This window comes from Dasypus novemcinctus, chromosome 5 (assembly GCF_030445035.2).
Source record: "Dasypus novemcinctus isolate mDasNov1 chromosome 5, mDasNov1.1.hap2, whole genome shotgun sequence".
Lineage (NCBI taxonomy): Eukaryota > Metazoa > Chordata > Mammalia > Cingulata > Dasypodidae > Dasypus > Dasypus novemcinctus.
Window position 1 is genome coordinate 165,704,827 of NC_080677.1, and position 16,386 is coordinate 165,721,212.

General features: G+C 42.6%; 1 protein-coding gene and 1 long non-coding RNA gene across 3 annotated transcripts in view; one reads left to right on the plus strand and one right to left on the minus strand.

The window, feature by feature from the left end:
• Positions 1–54: 54 nt before the first annotated feature.
• On the minus strand, positions 55–1,837 carry LOC131278580 (uncharacterized). The gene is made up of 2 exons (XR_009185959.1): positions 1,649–1,837; positions 55–296 (listed from the first exon to the last, which is right to left on the minus strand). It is a non-coding gene; the product is annotated as an uncharacterized lncRNA (long non-coding RNA).
• A 314-nt stretch (positions 1,838–2,151) lies between these two features.
• The window catches only part of NSUN6 (NOP2/Sun RNA methyltransferase 6), a 61,015-nt gene continuing 46,780 nt past the window's right edge, over positions 2,152–16,386 (plus strand). The window contains exons 1-4 of one of the 2 annotated variants that reach the window (XM_012528654.3): positions 2,152–2,330; positions 7,096–7,251; positions 12,448–12,527; positions 16,087–16,196. In XM_012528654.3, coding sequence (XP_012384108.2) covers positions 2,256–2,330; positions 7,096–7,251; positions 12,448–12,527; positions 16,087–16,196 — 421 coding nt within the window. In that variant the 5' untranslated portion in view covers positions 2,152–2,255. Of the gene's footprint in view, positions 2,331–7,095; positions 7,252–12,444; positions 12,528–16,086; positions 16,197–16,386 lie in introns of both variants that reach the window. The other variant, XM_012528653.3, reaches the window with a different exon arrangement.

A 16,386-nucleotide genomic window follows, 5' to 3' on the forward strand; every position in this document is an offset into this window, starting at 1 on the left:
CTGGGTTGGTAAAATTCTGATGAAGTTTATATTCACAAAGAGGAGTCAAGATAATTTGGTTTTGAAAACATTTACTGGGTTGAAATATCCTTGAGCCTTCAACTGGTCATAATTCAGTCAATGGGAATTACTGTCTCTTGCATACTTGGGGCTCAAGAGGATCAGCTCCTTCCCCCATTTGGGGTGTGCTCCTTCTGGAGTGGAGCCTCAAAGCATTCATCATGAATATGTGCAGTCTCTGAGGGGCCCTGTGGGTTCTCCCTCTCTCCCTGCTTGGCAGCAGACATTTACAGGAGCTTTTAAAAAAAATATTTTTAAAGGAGCTTTAGATTGCATAAATATTACATTAAAAATATAGGGGATTCCCATATACCCTGCTGCCTCTTCCTCCTACACTTTCTCTCATTAACATCTTTCTTTAGTGTGGTAGTTGTTATATTTGATGAACACATTGTAATATCATGCAGGACAAATCCAATGTCTCACAAATGCCCCATGTTACAGCTGTTGTTCCCTCTCCCTCCCCACAGAACCTCTGATGACCACTGTCTTCATATCAATAGGATAGGAGATTTTTGAGGCTGGTCCAATTTGCCAGGTGCTCTCCTCTTTTCAAACAATGGTACTACTCTTTGCTACAGTTCCATTCCTAAGAACCTTTCCAGGCTTTTTTCCCCCCAACCATCCCCCAACTCCCATTCTCTGCCCTGCCATGACATTAAATATTAAGGGATAGATTTTGTTGGGTAGGATTAAGTTTTAGAGAGCCATCACCTGGCACTGAACCTTGGGGTTCCCCCACTCCCCAGATATTGCCTGCGTGGATTGCGCCACCTAAATGATCTAAGTGGCTGTTACATGGGTCTATTCTTAGACAGTATGTGTCCACTATGCCAACTTTAGGTTTATCATACACTTTCTCGAACCAACCTTAGACACTATCAGGCCTCCACTTCATCACAGTAGCCATTGCAGTTATGGCACTGTGCCAGGTACTGAGTCAGTGTTGACTGAGTATTTTCTCTAGTTTATATGTATATCCCTTTAGTCACTCAGTGAATAGCGAGTTAGCGTTAGTCACTGATTATGCAGTGAGATGGCCTCTACTCCTATAGAGTTGATGATCATGTTCAAATTGCTCCTCCCCTTTTCTCTCAGCTACAGATTCCAGCCATTTTTGGTGCTATGGCCAAAATAAAGTTGAGCTGCAAAAATTCCTTTGAAATGTCTGGTTTAGACATTTCTCATGTCATTTTCAGGTGATTCAGTCATGAGAGAAACCCACGAACTTAAGAGATATGCTATGGTGGAAAGACAGCATTGCCTTTAAAGCCAGATGGCTCTGGTTTTCATCCCAACTAGCTCACTCTGTGAGACCAGGGGAAGTTTGCTCATCACTAAAACAAAAATGACGCTCACCACCTTGCAGGATATTTGTGGGGTGTTATGGTTATATGGTAAAATATTGTCTACAGAACCTAGTAAGGAGTTGGCGTATCATACAAAGTAGCTATTATACTCTAATCTCTGAAGAAAGAAAAAGCGGCAGGAAGAACTATTTGTTCTAACTCTAACAAAAAGACTGTGCCAAACTTTAAATCATGTCAACTATGATACAAGGAGCCTTATAACTATTTGTTAATACGACCTGTAGTTTTGAGTTTTATCCAGGCATTCACGATATTAACCCAGCTTTCAAATACAGGAACTGTGAAGCAGGTAAAGTTGTCCAGGTAGACTCTGGCCTGGTCCTCCACGCGGATCACCTGCAGGACCCTGCTTCCTAGCCACCCGATTCAGGCCTCGCCCCCAGGCTGTGCCCTCGCCAACACCTCCCGCTCCCTCCTCAGGACCCCTTCGCCTCCCCCTCCCTTCCTCCTCCGAGCGCCCTGAGCCCTCATCCCTCCTTGGGGTCCCCCGCCCGCACGCTCCTCGGGGCTGGCCTCCCCGCGCCTCCCTCTTTGGGGAACCCTGCCCCCCACCACGGCCCCCCGCCCCGCTCGTCCCTGCTTTGGCCTCCTCCCCCTCTCCCCCCGCTTCAGGATCCCCTCCAGCCTGACCCTCCCTAGGCTCCGACTCCGCCCCGACCCGGGACCGGAAGCGCGCTGGCCCCCGGCCGCCTCCGGAGCGGGCCTCAGGTACCGGAAGTGACGCGCAGGGGCGCGGTCTGCCGGGAAACGAGGCGCGCGTGAGGCGCGTCCCGCGGCGTCGGTGCTGGCGGCGCTGGCGGCGCTGGCGGGCGCGCCGGGGGGGGAATGCCCGTCGTGCCTAAGCTCGCCCTGAGGCCGGAGGTCGAGGACTACCTCCGAGAGAGCTTCGTGAATGCCGAGGTAGGTCCGCCGGCGCCGGAGGACAGCGGGCGCGCTCTGGGCCGGGCGGACGGGCCCCGGGTCTGCGCGGGTGCGCGCCGGGTGCTCGCGCGGCCCCGCGGCGCCGGGAGAGGCGGCCCGCCCCAGGGCCGGGTCTGGGCGGGGTCTGGGCGGGGGCCGCGCGCCCGCCGAGTTCTGGCCCGGCCCCGGGGAGGCGCCTCCAGCTCGCCCGCCGCCCGCGAGGGCCTGCGCCAGCCGGGTCATTGCACCTTTTTTTGGTAGAATTTTCCTCCTTACAGGTGAGAAAAGAGAGTCCAAGGAATTATGTGACTTACCCAAGTTGACACAGCTGTCGCGTAATCGTGCTGCGCGCTGAAGGCAGAGTAAAGTACTCAGGTGGAATGAGGAAAGTTACAGCTTCAGCATCTCAGACTTGATTTGCTTCCCACGGAACCTTTTCTGTGAAAATGGAATGATTAAAAATATTTTACAAGGTTGTTTTAGGGAATTTAGCGTAAGTGGAAGCAGCTCTCATTGTTCCTGACACAGAAGAAGTCCTTCCTCAACAACTTAATTCTGTTTGCTGCTGGCAGTGCTCAGTTTGTAAGTCTTGAGTGATTTTTTCTTTTTTTTCCCCTACATCTTTGGTTTTCTGTTATTCAAATAAGTCTTCTCAAATATTCATTTTTGAAGATGCTGCTGAAGCCATGGCCTTAAGATTTGAATTCTACATTTTATTTCCACGTTATGTTAAAGGCCTAAATAAATAGATCTGAGGGACTAGACTGTGGAAAGGGAATATCTTCTCTCTTTTTTTAACTTTATTTTGTACATTTAATAATTGAAAATATAAACAATTAAAAAATTTTAAAAACAGTTGAATAAAAATGTTTCTCAAATGTACTAGATTTATATAAAAATTTTAAATCACACAGTATGTTACACAGTGTGCTTTCTTAATAGTAACACAATCATGCAGTATTTGTCCTTTTGTGTTTGGCTTCCTTTGCTCAACATAATGTCCTCCAGGTTCATCCATGTTGTCATGCTTTATGACAATTTCTTCTTACAGCTGCATAATCCGTCCTGTGAGTACACCACAGGTTGTTTATCCAGTCATTGGTTGATAGACACCTGGGTTGTTTCCAGGTTTTGGCAATTTTGAATAATGTTGCTGTAAACATCGGTGTGCAAGATGTCCTTTCGTGTCAGTGCTGTCAGTTCTGGGTGTATACCCAGTAGTGGTGTTGCAGGGTCACGTGAAAGTCTAAAGCTTCTTTAGGGCCTGCGAAGCCGTCCTCCATACTGGCTGCACCATTCCGCACTCCCACCAGCAGTGAAGAACTGTTCCTATCTCTCCACCACTTGTAATTCTCTGTCTTTTTAATAGTGGCCATTCTGATAGGTGTGAAATGATATCTCACTGTAGTTTTTTTTTTTTTTTTAAAGATTTATTTATTTATTTAATTTCCCCCCCTCCCCTGGTTGTCTGTTCTTCGTGTCTATTTGCTGCGTCTTGTTTCTTTGTCCACTTCTGTTGTCGTCAGCGGCACGGGAAGTGTGGGCGGCGCCATTCCTGGGCAGGCTGCTCTTTCTTTTCACGCTGGGCGGCTCTCCTCACGGGCGCACTCCTTGCTCGTGGGGCTCCCCCACGCGGGGGACACCCCTGCGTGGCACGGCACTCCTTGCGTGCATCAGCGCTGCGCATGGCCAGCTCCACACGGGTCAAGGAGGCCCGGGGTTTGAACCGCGGACCTCCCATGTGGTAGACGGATGCCCTAACCACTGGGCCAAAGTCCGTTTCCCTCACTGTAGTTTTGATTTGCATTTAATCATTAGTGATGTTGAACATTTCTTCATATGTTTTTTTTGCCATTTGTATTTCTTCTTTGGACAAATGTCTATTCAAGTCTTTTGTTCATATTTTATTTGGGTCATTTGTCTTTTTATTGTTGAGTTGTAATATCAGTTTACCCATCCTGGATATTAAACTCTTATCTGACGTGTGATTTCCAAGTATTTTCTCCCATTGAGTTGGCTACCTTCTCACCCTTCTGACAAAGTCCTGTGAGGTGCTAAAGTGTTTAATTTTGAGGAGGTCCCATTTATGTGTTTTTCTCTTTTGTTGCATGTACTTTGGGTGTAAGGTCCAAGAAACCACCACCTACCGCAAGGTCATTAAGATGTTTCCCTACATTATCTCCCAGTAGTTTTATGGTCCTGGCTTTTATATTTAGGTCTTTGATCTATTTTGAGTTGATTCTGGTATTGGGAGTGAGATAGGGGTTCTCTTTCAGTTCTCCCAGAACCATTTGTTGAAGAAACTGTTTTGTCCCATTAACATGGACTTGGTATGTTTGTCAAAAACCAATTGACCTTATAGGTGAGGGTTTATTTCTGAATCTCTGTTCCACTGATGAATGTGTCTATCTTTATGCCAGTACTATGAAGTTTTGACCGCTGTAGCTTTGGGTGCACTTTCCCTTCCAAATGAACTTAGTAATTACCTTTTCTAATTCTATAAAGTAGGCTATTAGAATTTTCATTGTTGTTACATTGAATCTTTAGATCAGTTTAGATAAGATTGACATCTTCACAATAGTTATCCTAATCCATGAACATAGAATGCCTTTCCACTTATTTAGATCTTTTAAAATTTCTTTTAGTGTTGTGTTATAGTTTTCTGCATATAGGTCCTGTACTTCGGTTAAATTAATTAGTAGGTATTTGAGTCTTTTTGTTGCTAATGTAAATGGAATTTCCCCTCTTTTTTCCTCCTCATATTGTTCAGTACTAGTGTACAAAAACATTACTGATTTTTGCATGTTGATCTTGTATCCTGCCATTTTGCGGAATTCATTTATTAGCTCAAGTAGCTTTGTCGTGGATACTTAAGGATTTTGTAAGTAAAGGATCATGCCCTCCGCCAACGGAGTTGTAACTCCTCTTTTCCTATTTGGATGCCTTTAATTTTTTTTCTTGTCTAATTGCCATAGCTAGAACTTCTAGTACAATATTGAATTAACATTTGTGTCACTGGGCATCCTTGTCTTGTTCCTGATCTTAGAGGGAAAGCTTTCAACCTTTCCCCATTGACTACAATGTTGGCTGTGGGTTTTTCTTACGTGCTTTTTATCAGATTGAGGAATTTTTTTTCTATTCCTATCTTTTGAAGTGTTTTTTATCAAAAAACACTGGATTTTGTCAAGTGCCTTTTCTGCATTGAGAAGATCATGTGATTTTTGGTCCTTCAATTTGTTAAAGTGGTGTTTTGCATTAATTGATTTTCTTATGTTGAACCAGCCTTGCATACCAGGAATAAATCCCACTTGGTCATGATGTGTAAGTCTTTTGATACGCTGTTGAATTCGATTTGCAAATATTTTGTTGGGAATTTTTGCATCTATATTCATTAGAGAAATTGGTGTGTAATTTTCTTTTCTTATGGTACCTTTATCTGGCCTTGGTATTAGGGTGATGTTGGCTTCATAAAATATGTTGGGTACTTTTCCCTCTTCAATTTTTTGGAAGATTTTAAACAGGATTGGTGTTCATTCTTTTTGAAATGCATGGTAGATTTCACCTGTGAAGCCATCTGGTCCTGGACTTTCGTTTGCTAGATTTTTAATGACTGATGCAATCTCTTTAAATGTGATTGGTTTTAGTTCTTGTGTTTCTGGTAGCATCAATGTAGGTTGTTTGGGCATTTCTAGGAATTTGTCTATTTCATATAGTCTGTCTACTTTGTTAGCATATCTTTCTCATACTGTCCTCTTAGAATCCTTTTTATTTCTGTGGGTTCAGTCATAACTTCTCCCCTTTCATTTCTGATTGTATTTGCATCTTCTCTTTTTTTATTTTTGTTAGCCTAGCTAGGGATTAGGATATCTTCTCTTGATATAAAAGTACTTAAAATATAAGGAACATATTCAGAGAAATATAGGGGGAAACCAGAAATTTTCTTTAATGATGAACATAATTTTATAAAAGATCCAAATTTTTGTTTGACAATACCTCTGCTTCCAACCCCCTAACTCTGATTTATGAAAAGAAAAATTGTTCCTTGTGAAAGTGATTGAAGGGCAAGCAGTATTCTGTTCTAATAAAGAACAGACTAAGCTCTGAGAAGTACTGATGCTTTCACGCTGTTGGATTAGGAAGCTTGAAGATTCTGCAGGGCAGGGTAGAGTCCATAACAAAAACAAACAAAAGTGGGGCATGTGTGACTTGAAAAGCTTAGGTTAATTATATGGAAACTTGGTTGTTTGAATCTTTAAATCTTTGTTTCTGACAAGTATCCTTGCTAATGATCTTGTTTGAGCTATATCTGATTTTATTAAAGAACGCTATATTAAAAATCTGAAATACTGGGCAAATCTTTGGATGATGGTGTCAGCACTTATGTTCCAAACCCTTGTGTTTAGAAGGTTGTTAGCCAATTTGCTCCAGAATATGAGTAAGTAGCTTTACAGCAGTGATGTAACAGTTAATAATGTATTGTAAATAGGTAGAATAAAATCCTGAGTTTATATGAATAAGTGTAGGAGAAATTAATATGTTCAAAATATTGATAATGCTTTTGAATTTAAGGCAGTGTTTTGCACGCTCTTCATGGCAGGTGTTTTAAGTTACAATGACCACGGTTAAACCCAAGTATACTGAATAAATGCAGCAAAATGAAAAGATGTTTCATTAGATGTAACAAAATGTATGAACATATTCTGCTTAGTATTTTAAAGTAATACAGTGAAGTTGAAATGTTAACCTGTTCTTTTTTTCTTTTCAGGTTGTAACTGCTTCAGATAAACAAGAAGCAGAAAGGAATTTTGAAGCTCTGCTAACTCAGCTGTCTCGCCCGCCGTCATTCACAACTGTCAGAGTGAATACACACCTGGCCTCAGTACAGCACGTGAAGGATCTTCTGCTCAATGAACTCGAGAAGGTTTGTGTAAATTTTTGACATTTTACACATATGTGTGGTGCTCTCCGATCTGTATCAAATACCTATTAAAATGCTATCAATGATGTATTACTACTCAGTTTTACAAGTAAGGACATTGAGGATTGTGAATGTTAAATTATTCAAGGTTACATAGTAAGTGGTATTACTAAAACCTGACCCTATCACTTCTGATTTGGAATTGGTTCATTTTTGGTGACTAAGTTACCAAACCCCTCTGGCTCTCATTTGCTTCATCACTAAAATATACATATGAAGATGTCTCTTCAAACCTGAAAGCCGGTACAACTAATTAGCACAGGAGGTACAGCTGAGGTGAGTCCCAGGGCAGGGAGATACTTCTACTTGTAGGATTCTGCTTATAATTGACATAAAAATAGATTTGGAGGCCCCTTACTATCCTTAATAAAACCAGGAAATTAGAACAATATAGAGGACGTATTTTCGGAATAAAACAGCTTTTTTAGTTCAGCCAATAAAATAGTTTTGGCTCAATACTCATGTAAGTGAAAATGATATTAAGGGATGACATTTTATGAGTTTCAAGCCAAAAAACATTTGGATTGTGTAGTAGTTTGATACAGTTATAAATTCCAAAAATAGATATTGGATTATGTTTGTAAATTGGTCTGTACGGTGGGTGTGATTAATTGTGATTAGGGCTTTATGTCATGTTTGTAGCGTGTTGAGTCCTCACCCCTTAGTGGGTGGGGACTCACAGATAAAAGACATGGCAAAGGACAGAGTTGGAGGGTTTTTAATGGTGGCGTTTTGATGTTGGTGTTTAATGCTGAAGTCTTAAGCGGGAGCCCCAGGAAGTAAGCACACAGAGGAAAGAGAAGCAGCCCCAGGAAGAGAGGAACCCTGAAACTAGAGAGAAGCAAGACCCTGGAAGGGAGGAACCCAGGAAGCCTGAACCCTGGCAGACGTTGGCAGCCCTCTTGCTCCAATACATGAGAATAGACTTTGGTGAGGGAAGTAACTTACGCTTTATGGCCTGATATCTGTAAGCTCCTACCCCAAAAAATACCCTTTATAAAAGCCAACAGGCTTCTGGTATTTTGTATCAGCACCCATTTGGCTGACTAATACAGATTGTCTTGTTTAAACTGTCTTATTTGTTTGCTTTCAGTACCTTTTCATTTTTATGTTACATACTCTCTGCACTAAGATTTGCCTTCAGAGAAACATAAGATGGAGGAAAATGGATGTCTGAGAGGTACTTAATAAATTGTAGTTGAAGTTAATAAGTTTCTTAAGTTATAGTGGTTCATGTCAGGCCCATTTCTCCCTAATTTGTATCTAAATTAAGCAGACTTGGCCCATGGATAGGGCATCCTCCTACCACATGGGAGGTCTGCTGTTCAAACCCTGGGCCTCCTTGACCTGTGTGGAGCTGGCCCATACACAGTGTTGATGCGCATAAGGAGTGCCTTGCCATGCAGGGCTGTCCCCTGCATAGGGGAGCCCCACGCGCAAGGAGTGCGCCCTGTAAGGAGAGCTGCCCAGCGCGAAAGAAAGTGCAGCCTGCCCAAGAATGGCGCTGCACACATGGAGAGCTGACACAACAAGATGAGGTAACAAAAAGAGCACAGATTCCCGGGCACAGAAGAAGTGGGCACAGAAGAACACACAGTGAATGGACACAGAGAGCAAACAACGGGATGGGGAGGGGAGAGAAATATATAAAAAATAAATCTTAAAAAAAAAAACCCATAAATTAAAAGTAAGAGGCAGGGGAGCAGTTGTAGCTCAGGTGGTTCCATGCCTTTTTCCAGTGTGTGTTTGATTCCAGTACCTCCTTAAAAAAAAAACAAAAATGAGGCAAACATTGTAATTAAAGAGCTGACATTTATGTGTTTCCACTGTTAGCAGTTTATTCTGAATGGTGGTATTCGGAAGTCTTCAGATAATTATCTAACACTGGTATTGTTTCATGTTTTTCTTTTATTGAGTATATTTATGGCATGTTTGTTATGTTTTCCTTAGGGACACTTCCACAAATTTCAAGTCATGAGTAGAAAACCACATTATGAGTTGAGAGCCAGATATAGAATCTGAATGTATGAGACTAAAACTTAGTATAATAAGTAAGTCTTGGAGAAAAGTTACTCCAATTTTTACTTATTGGTAGTGATAATATTACTGAGAGTAATGACGTTAAGTGTAAAATATAAGGAGTTCCTCTAAAGCAACTAAAATTATTATTGCTGTATATGGCCACACGTGTATTATTAGGTGGTAGAAAGAGGCCCATCACAGGTGTCTGTAACTCAGGCACCGCCAGTTTATTTTCTAGCAGTTGTTCCTAGGACTTGGGTGTTCCTGAGTCTTAGTCCAATGAGCCAGGAGCTAGACTAGGATGGAGGGAATCTCTCGGCTCTGCCCTTTTCCTTAAAGGAACATTTGGGCTGTAGGCACTAGAGAGGACATTGGTGGCAGAGCGGTCCTGATCCTGGCAGGAAGGCGACTTGGAGGAGGCTTTGCTAGAGCTCACTTGTGTCCTAAAGAGATGGCCAGAAGGGTAGAAGAGTAGGTGCTTTGTCCCTAGATTTCTCTGGGCCACCTTTTGAAATTTAAACATTTAATGTTTCATTTGGGTGGCGAGGATGTAGACAGACTGAAATTCTCATATGTACAGGTGGGGATGTAAAGTGGTGCAGCCTGTCTGAAAAACAGCTTGGTGGTTTCTTCAAAAGGTAAACCTGCACTTAACATGGGACCCTGCGGTTCCACTCCTGGTCATCCACCCTGGAGAGATGAAAACACGTCCACACAAATGCTTGCACGTAGATATTCACAGCCTCATTATTCATAGTCACCAAAAAGGGCAGATGATCCGAATGTCCATCTGGTAGTGAATGGATGGGATCAAGGTCGTGGTATGTCCTCGCAGAAGCTGCTGCACATCAGTGAAAAGCAGTGCGTGCTGGCGCCTGCTGCAACATCGGAACCTCAGGAGCGTTAACTGAGAGAAGCCAGACACAAAGGCCACGGGTGGTGCCGTTTTTGAGACGTGCCTGGGGAAGGCCCCTCGGTAGGACGGGATGCAGTTCGTGGTTGCTTGGCACTGGGAGTAGGGGTGGTGGGGAACAGGACTGACCGCCTGTGGGCAGAAGGGGTGGAAGTGTAGAACTGGGTGTGGTGGTGGCTGCACAGTTCTTTAACCTTAGTAAAAATCATTGAATTGTACACTTAAAATGAATGAATTATATAGTATATATAATGGCAGTAAAGCTGTTTAAACCCAAAGAAGCAGGGGCATGCTCAGTTTTAGGAAATCATCATTTGTGTTGTTAGGAAAGGCATGCATGTGTGTAGTTTTATTTCTGTATCATCTTAATATGTCCCTGATAGAAAAGGAGAGAAGGAATACTTTGTCTTAAGAATGTTTGATCTCTAAAAAATATTTCTGCAGTGTAAGGCAAATAGTGCAAATAAAACAAAAAACAAATGGCAGATTTATTGTCTAAATTCTCCCTGTTAAGATGTGTTTTCCATAGCCTGGCTTCTGTAAGGTCATCAAACAGTGAGAGAGCAGGAGGGAATGAGGAAGAAAGAGGGAGAGGGGTTTGATTGAAGGAGAGGGTTTACTCTTCAGATTTTTTACTAGCTGTCTGTTGGATATGTTTGTCTAGAAGATGCAGAAATCGGGAGAGATGTTGGCTTGTAGAAGTGTAACTATTTCTTAAATGCGTACTTTTTTCCTCTTTCCTTGTCAACTTATAAATAAGCTGATTTTAGAAGTGTTCTGGATAATTTATGGGTACTACTGGACACTACAAAATACGTATTGTTATTTTCGTTCTTTCGTGTAACAGTTGAAAGTTAGTGAGTGGACACTGACCTGGAATCCAGTCTCCACCTCAGCCCAGCTGAGCCTTGGAGCTGCCTCTGCCCACCCACCGAATGCCAGCCTCCTGGCCCAGAGCTGGCAGCTCTGCCGGTCGGGCCGTAGCTTGTAGCCCGCTTCACCTGAGCCTCAGCAGAAAAGCCTTATGAAGAAGAATGCATTGAAAGTAACGCATTTTGGGTCCACTTAGAATCAAATTATAGAGAAAACGTTGTTTTGAGCCGCAGCCTACACCGTGGAGACCCTTTCTCAGATATCCGCATGTGGCTCTCTGGTGGGCCCTGGGTCCCTGCGTCTGGTGTGCTGGGCGGCTGCCCCGAGTTCTGCCCTGCCGCATGCAGTGCCAACTTCTCTGCTGCGTGCACCAGCAGCGTGTGGTTGCACGTTCAGTAACCTTTAGGAAGCGAGCCCTGGTTGGAAGCATTTGCAGATGCTCCTGGCCTGGGTGTGGTGGCAGCGAGGTGTGCACAGCTGGCTCTCCTGAGCCTGCGCTCGTGCTCCCGTGTCTCTCTGGCTCTTCCCGTTTGCAGTCTGGCAGCCAAGCATGAGGGAGGTGCTGGATCCTGAGCTCTGCCAGAGGCTCTGACTCCCCTCACCCTGTTAGCGTGGCTTCCGGTGGGTGTGAGCATTAAGTGGTGCTTGGTCATGCACAAAGTAACCTCTGCCTGTGGTGGCCTAGTGAGACGCTGCTCTTCAAAGAGTAAAACAGGTAATTCTGAATTGGGTACTTGTTTTCTACACCAGTCACTCCAGGTAAATGTGACAGGTATTTTTGAAGTGTCAAGCAGTCAGCAAAAAAGCCTAATAAAGGAGTCAGGAAACTTCAGAATCGAATGATAGAGGGAACGTTGCTGCTTTGAGATCTTTCTGATTCTTGCAGTGTACCATGGAATATAGTGAAAGTGTCTCAAACCACACTCCATGCTCTAGTAGGAAATGATACTGAAAAGATCATCAGTAAAGCTGAGGAAAGGTATTGACTTTCATAATTGTATATATTTATTTTTTAACTTTTTATTTTGAAGTACTTTCAAAGTTCAGGAATAAAACTAATACAACCCCGTAGAGAGAACTCCAACATCCTCCTATCCCCCCATACCCAGATCCATCAATTTTAACATTCTGCATTTGCCATACATTCTTTTTGTCCATCCGTCCATCTGTCAGTCCTTCTGAACACCTGCGTACATCGTGCTCCTTGAACCGTGCAGCTTCCATGTACGTTTCCTCAGCGCAGGGACATCCGTGTAGCCACCGTGTGGGCACCTGTGAAGTTGAGACCCTGGTGTTGATGGCCCTGACGTCTGTCCTTGTGTGTCCAGCAGCAGCCGGATGGGCGCAGGGTTCCTGTCCTTCAGCATCCAGTCCTCCAGGACGTCCTGCTGATTCCTGTGCTGGGACCCAGGTGGGTAACAGCTTTATTTCCAAATCCTATTCTCTACTACAAACTGGCCACAGGATCTTTTTTATTGTTTTGTAATAATACTCAGTTTCTCCATTGTTAGCAATTTATAAACATGTATTTGCAAATCCATAAATGCTGGCTTGATACTCTTATGGAAAATAGTACGTTTTGGGTTCACTTCGTATAGTGATTTTCCTGAGATGCTTCATTCTTTGTTTACTTGTATTTCTTATGAGGTTCCATTGCTAAATTAAAATTATTTCTCAAGCTACAACAAAAATACAAAGCATCAAATTTCCTACTTTGATAGTTGCTATGTTTCTGAAATTTTCATTGATTTAACAATTATTTTAAATAACTTTGTAACATGCTCTGTTCTAGTTACTTATGTATTTAGAAGGCATATGCTTGAAAATTGAAATGTAAGCTTTCATATTAAAATGGGAATTCTATTCCCAAGAAGCTTTTAAAAATCCCTAATTATAATATAAATTTTTTGTGAAACTCCCAAGAGTTATGATAAATGTAAAAATGTCATTTTTGTTAAAGCTTTAAGGTAATTTACTGGTTCAGCAATAGAGCATGGGTTCAATAAATTATGCTTTATCTGTACAGTGTAAGGACCTTCAGTGTAGAAGTATGCACTTATGCCATGTTCACACTCAGTTAAGTGTAAAAAGTGGATTACTGAGCAATACGCAAAAATAATTCCATTTTTCAGCAATTACAAAATGTATGTGTAGTTATTTATATACAAAAAATGTCTAGAAGGTAAAAACATACCTAACAGTTAGTAGTTGTTAACTCTGGGGAGGTTGGATTGGGAGAAAAGGAGAGGAGTTTGTCACTTGTAATGTTTCTGTTTCATTTATTTTTTACTGTAGGCATGCATTACTTTTGCAATTAAAACATGATTTTGTAGGGGTGAATTTGCATACAGTGACTGGACGGATCTTGAGTGTACAGCTGCTGGGTTTGTCAAGTGTCTACAGCCTTGGCGTCCAGATGCACCCAGTTGACATCTGGAGCCGCCCCAGGAAACCCTCTTGCTCCCACTTCCAGCCTGCACCCCACCCCCACCAGGAAACCATGTTCTGATTTCTGTCATCTCCTATTTAATTTTGAACCACTCAGTTATTACAGTAGAGCACAATTTCTGGTTATGTTTCTTATGAGGATACAAAATAGTCATCGAGGTCCAAAATCTGGCCATTTCTCATTCTGTTAAATACCTTTTCCCTGTGCTTCAGTGTTTTATATTTTGTTAAAGGATAGAATTTAATTAGGACTTTATAAAAGTAAGACAAGCTTGTAAAAAATTAGGATTGTACATAAATATAAAAGTAATCCTCTTATATCTGCCATCCCACCCTCCAAGTCTGTTTCTCTGACACTAGGTTTGAATTCTTCTCTGTAGATACCTTCTGCCTGGCACGTCCCCAAATTCCAGACTTCCAGGAGGAAGGCAGGTGTTCAGCACACACAGTCAAGAAACAGTGGACACTTGTATAGGGGATGTCTTATGTCATTGAGGGAGCAGGCTGCCAGCCAGGAGTCCCGACCTGCAGGCAGGGCTTTCCAGGAGCAGCAGCCTCAGCTGTTGTGTTCACACTTCTGCACTTTGCCCACAGCATCTGCTTTTTAGGAGCTTTAACTTGCCTTCTGCATTCTGTGCTTTGTTTTTAAACCTCCCTTGGTTTCAAGAAGTGGTTCTCTTGTCAGGAGCATAGGACATACGTTGCCTAACTTCTCTGTGCCCTGCTTTCCATTTCCTATCTGAAATGGGGATAAAAGTAGTCTCTGCATGGAGCTGCTGTGGAGACTAAGTGCTTGGAATAATGTGTGGCCCATGGTGGATGCTCATGGAGTCTCAGCAATCAGTACTTTTCCCTGCTTCTAATTAATTAATTCAGAGGTTTTATTTTCCTGTATTTCCTGAGCTCTGCCAGCCCACTTTTTTGTTTTTCTATCTTTTTGTTCTTTGAGTTTTTTCTTTTTAGTTTCTTTGACAGCATAGACAGGTATTTCAGGTTTTTATATATTTCATATATATATTACATATTTCAGATATGTATTTTTTTTTATTTTGCTTATTCAGGCATTTTTTTTTTGGTCCTACGTTTCTTCTTACCACTCACTGAATGGAAGCAGCTACATCCTACTTTGCAGTTTGCTCAAGAGTGATACAGGATGGGAGAAGGGCTCAGGGTGTACCTGGAAACCCCTCAGGTGTGTTCTCAGCAGTGCTTTAGTCTTACCTGGTCCTCTTATGCAGAGCAGGTAAAGAAGGTTCTCCAGAAGTCTTTTAATGCGTAACTTTGCCTGGGGATTTAATTTTTGTTTATCTGTGCTTAGGTAACTCAGGTCATCAGCAGTCAAGTAGATGGCTCTTTGTCTTCTTTTCCCTGATCTACTTCTCGGGGATTTTATCAGGGTTTGCTGGAGAGAATGCAGCTTGTTGCTTGAGCCACGACTAAGGGCCAGGTTCTCTTCAAGCCTTGTCCTCTGAGTAGGCATAGCCTGGATGTGCCTGAACTCTGCTTTGGTCCACCTAGACCCTGTTCCCAGTTCTAAGGAGCCAATGAGGCAGCCATAGCTGTTGAGGAAGTAGGTTCGATCCACATTCCACTGTGCCAAGCAGGTGTTCTTGGTCACTGGGGTTATAGTTGTTTGGTAGTTATTGCTAAATGGACTGTTTCAGTTTGCCAAAGGACTGCTGATGGAAAGTACCAGAAATCTGTTGGCTTTTATAAAGGGGATTTGTTTGGAGGTAAAAGGTTAGTTCCAAGGTCGTGAAAAGTCAAAATCGAGGCACCATCAGAGCTGCCAGGTGTTGAAGCAAGGTGGTGGGTGATCTCTGCCTGGTCTCTCCTTCCCCTCCAGCAGGCCTCTCTCAGGCTCAGATGTTAGCTTTCTTCCTAATTTCAGCTGCAAGCTGGCTCAGGGCTTGTCTCTTGGGCTTGGTATGTCAGCCTTGCTGTTCTGCTCTTTCCCAGCTCTAAGCTATCAGACAGTATGGCTCATCTCATCCCAGGGCCTCAGCTGTTTGAGCTGTCTCCTTTCTCACGTGGCAGGATCAGAAATGGCACAGCTCTCTCTTCCTGTGTCTGAGTCTCTTACTATCAAGCCCAGCAAGGGGGCGGGGACTCAACCAACCAAAGTTGGGCCTCCCTTACATAGTCCAGTAAAAAGCCCTACAGCAATCTTAACAGGTAATCTAATCAACACCCTCACCTGAGTTTAATGCCATCAAAGCTATCCAGAGGAATAAATTGATTTACAAACTTAACTTTCCTTTTGAGATTCATAAAATAACCTCATACTGCCTCATGGACCTTTTTCTTTTTCTTTTTCTTCTTTTCTCAAGTGCCTCCTTAAAAAACAAAAGAAAAAAGTATCTTTTTTCAGTGTTCTCTTTCTTACTTCTTCCTTGGTGGCATTATCTCGGGACAGTCATCCCAAGAGGTTATTGATTTAGGGTTTAGGTTGAAACATTGGAAAAGTGGCAGGCTTGGGTGATATATTACTTGGTTAAAATTCTCTTCTCTTAAATCCCTAGGAAGAATATTAAAAAACATCCGTGTGAAGTTATTGTTGGGGCACAGTGTGGTAATGCAGTGTTTCGGGGGGCCCACGTGTATGTTCCGGGAATTGTGTCGGCTTCAAAATGTAAGTGTAACATTTAGGTTTCTCTAAAACAAATGTGCATTCTCAAACAGACATTTTACTAAATTATCATTCACAGGTTCTTCACTTAGACTTCAGTAATATATTTTCAAATTTTGCCTTTAGTATATATAGCCAGTGGGATTATCTGATACAGACTTTAAAAATTAGGCCTTTGAGAAGATTCTTCACA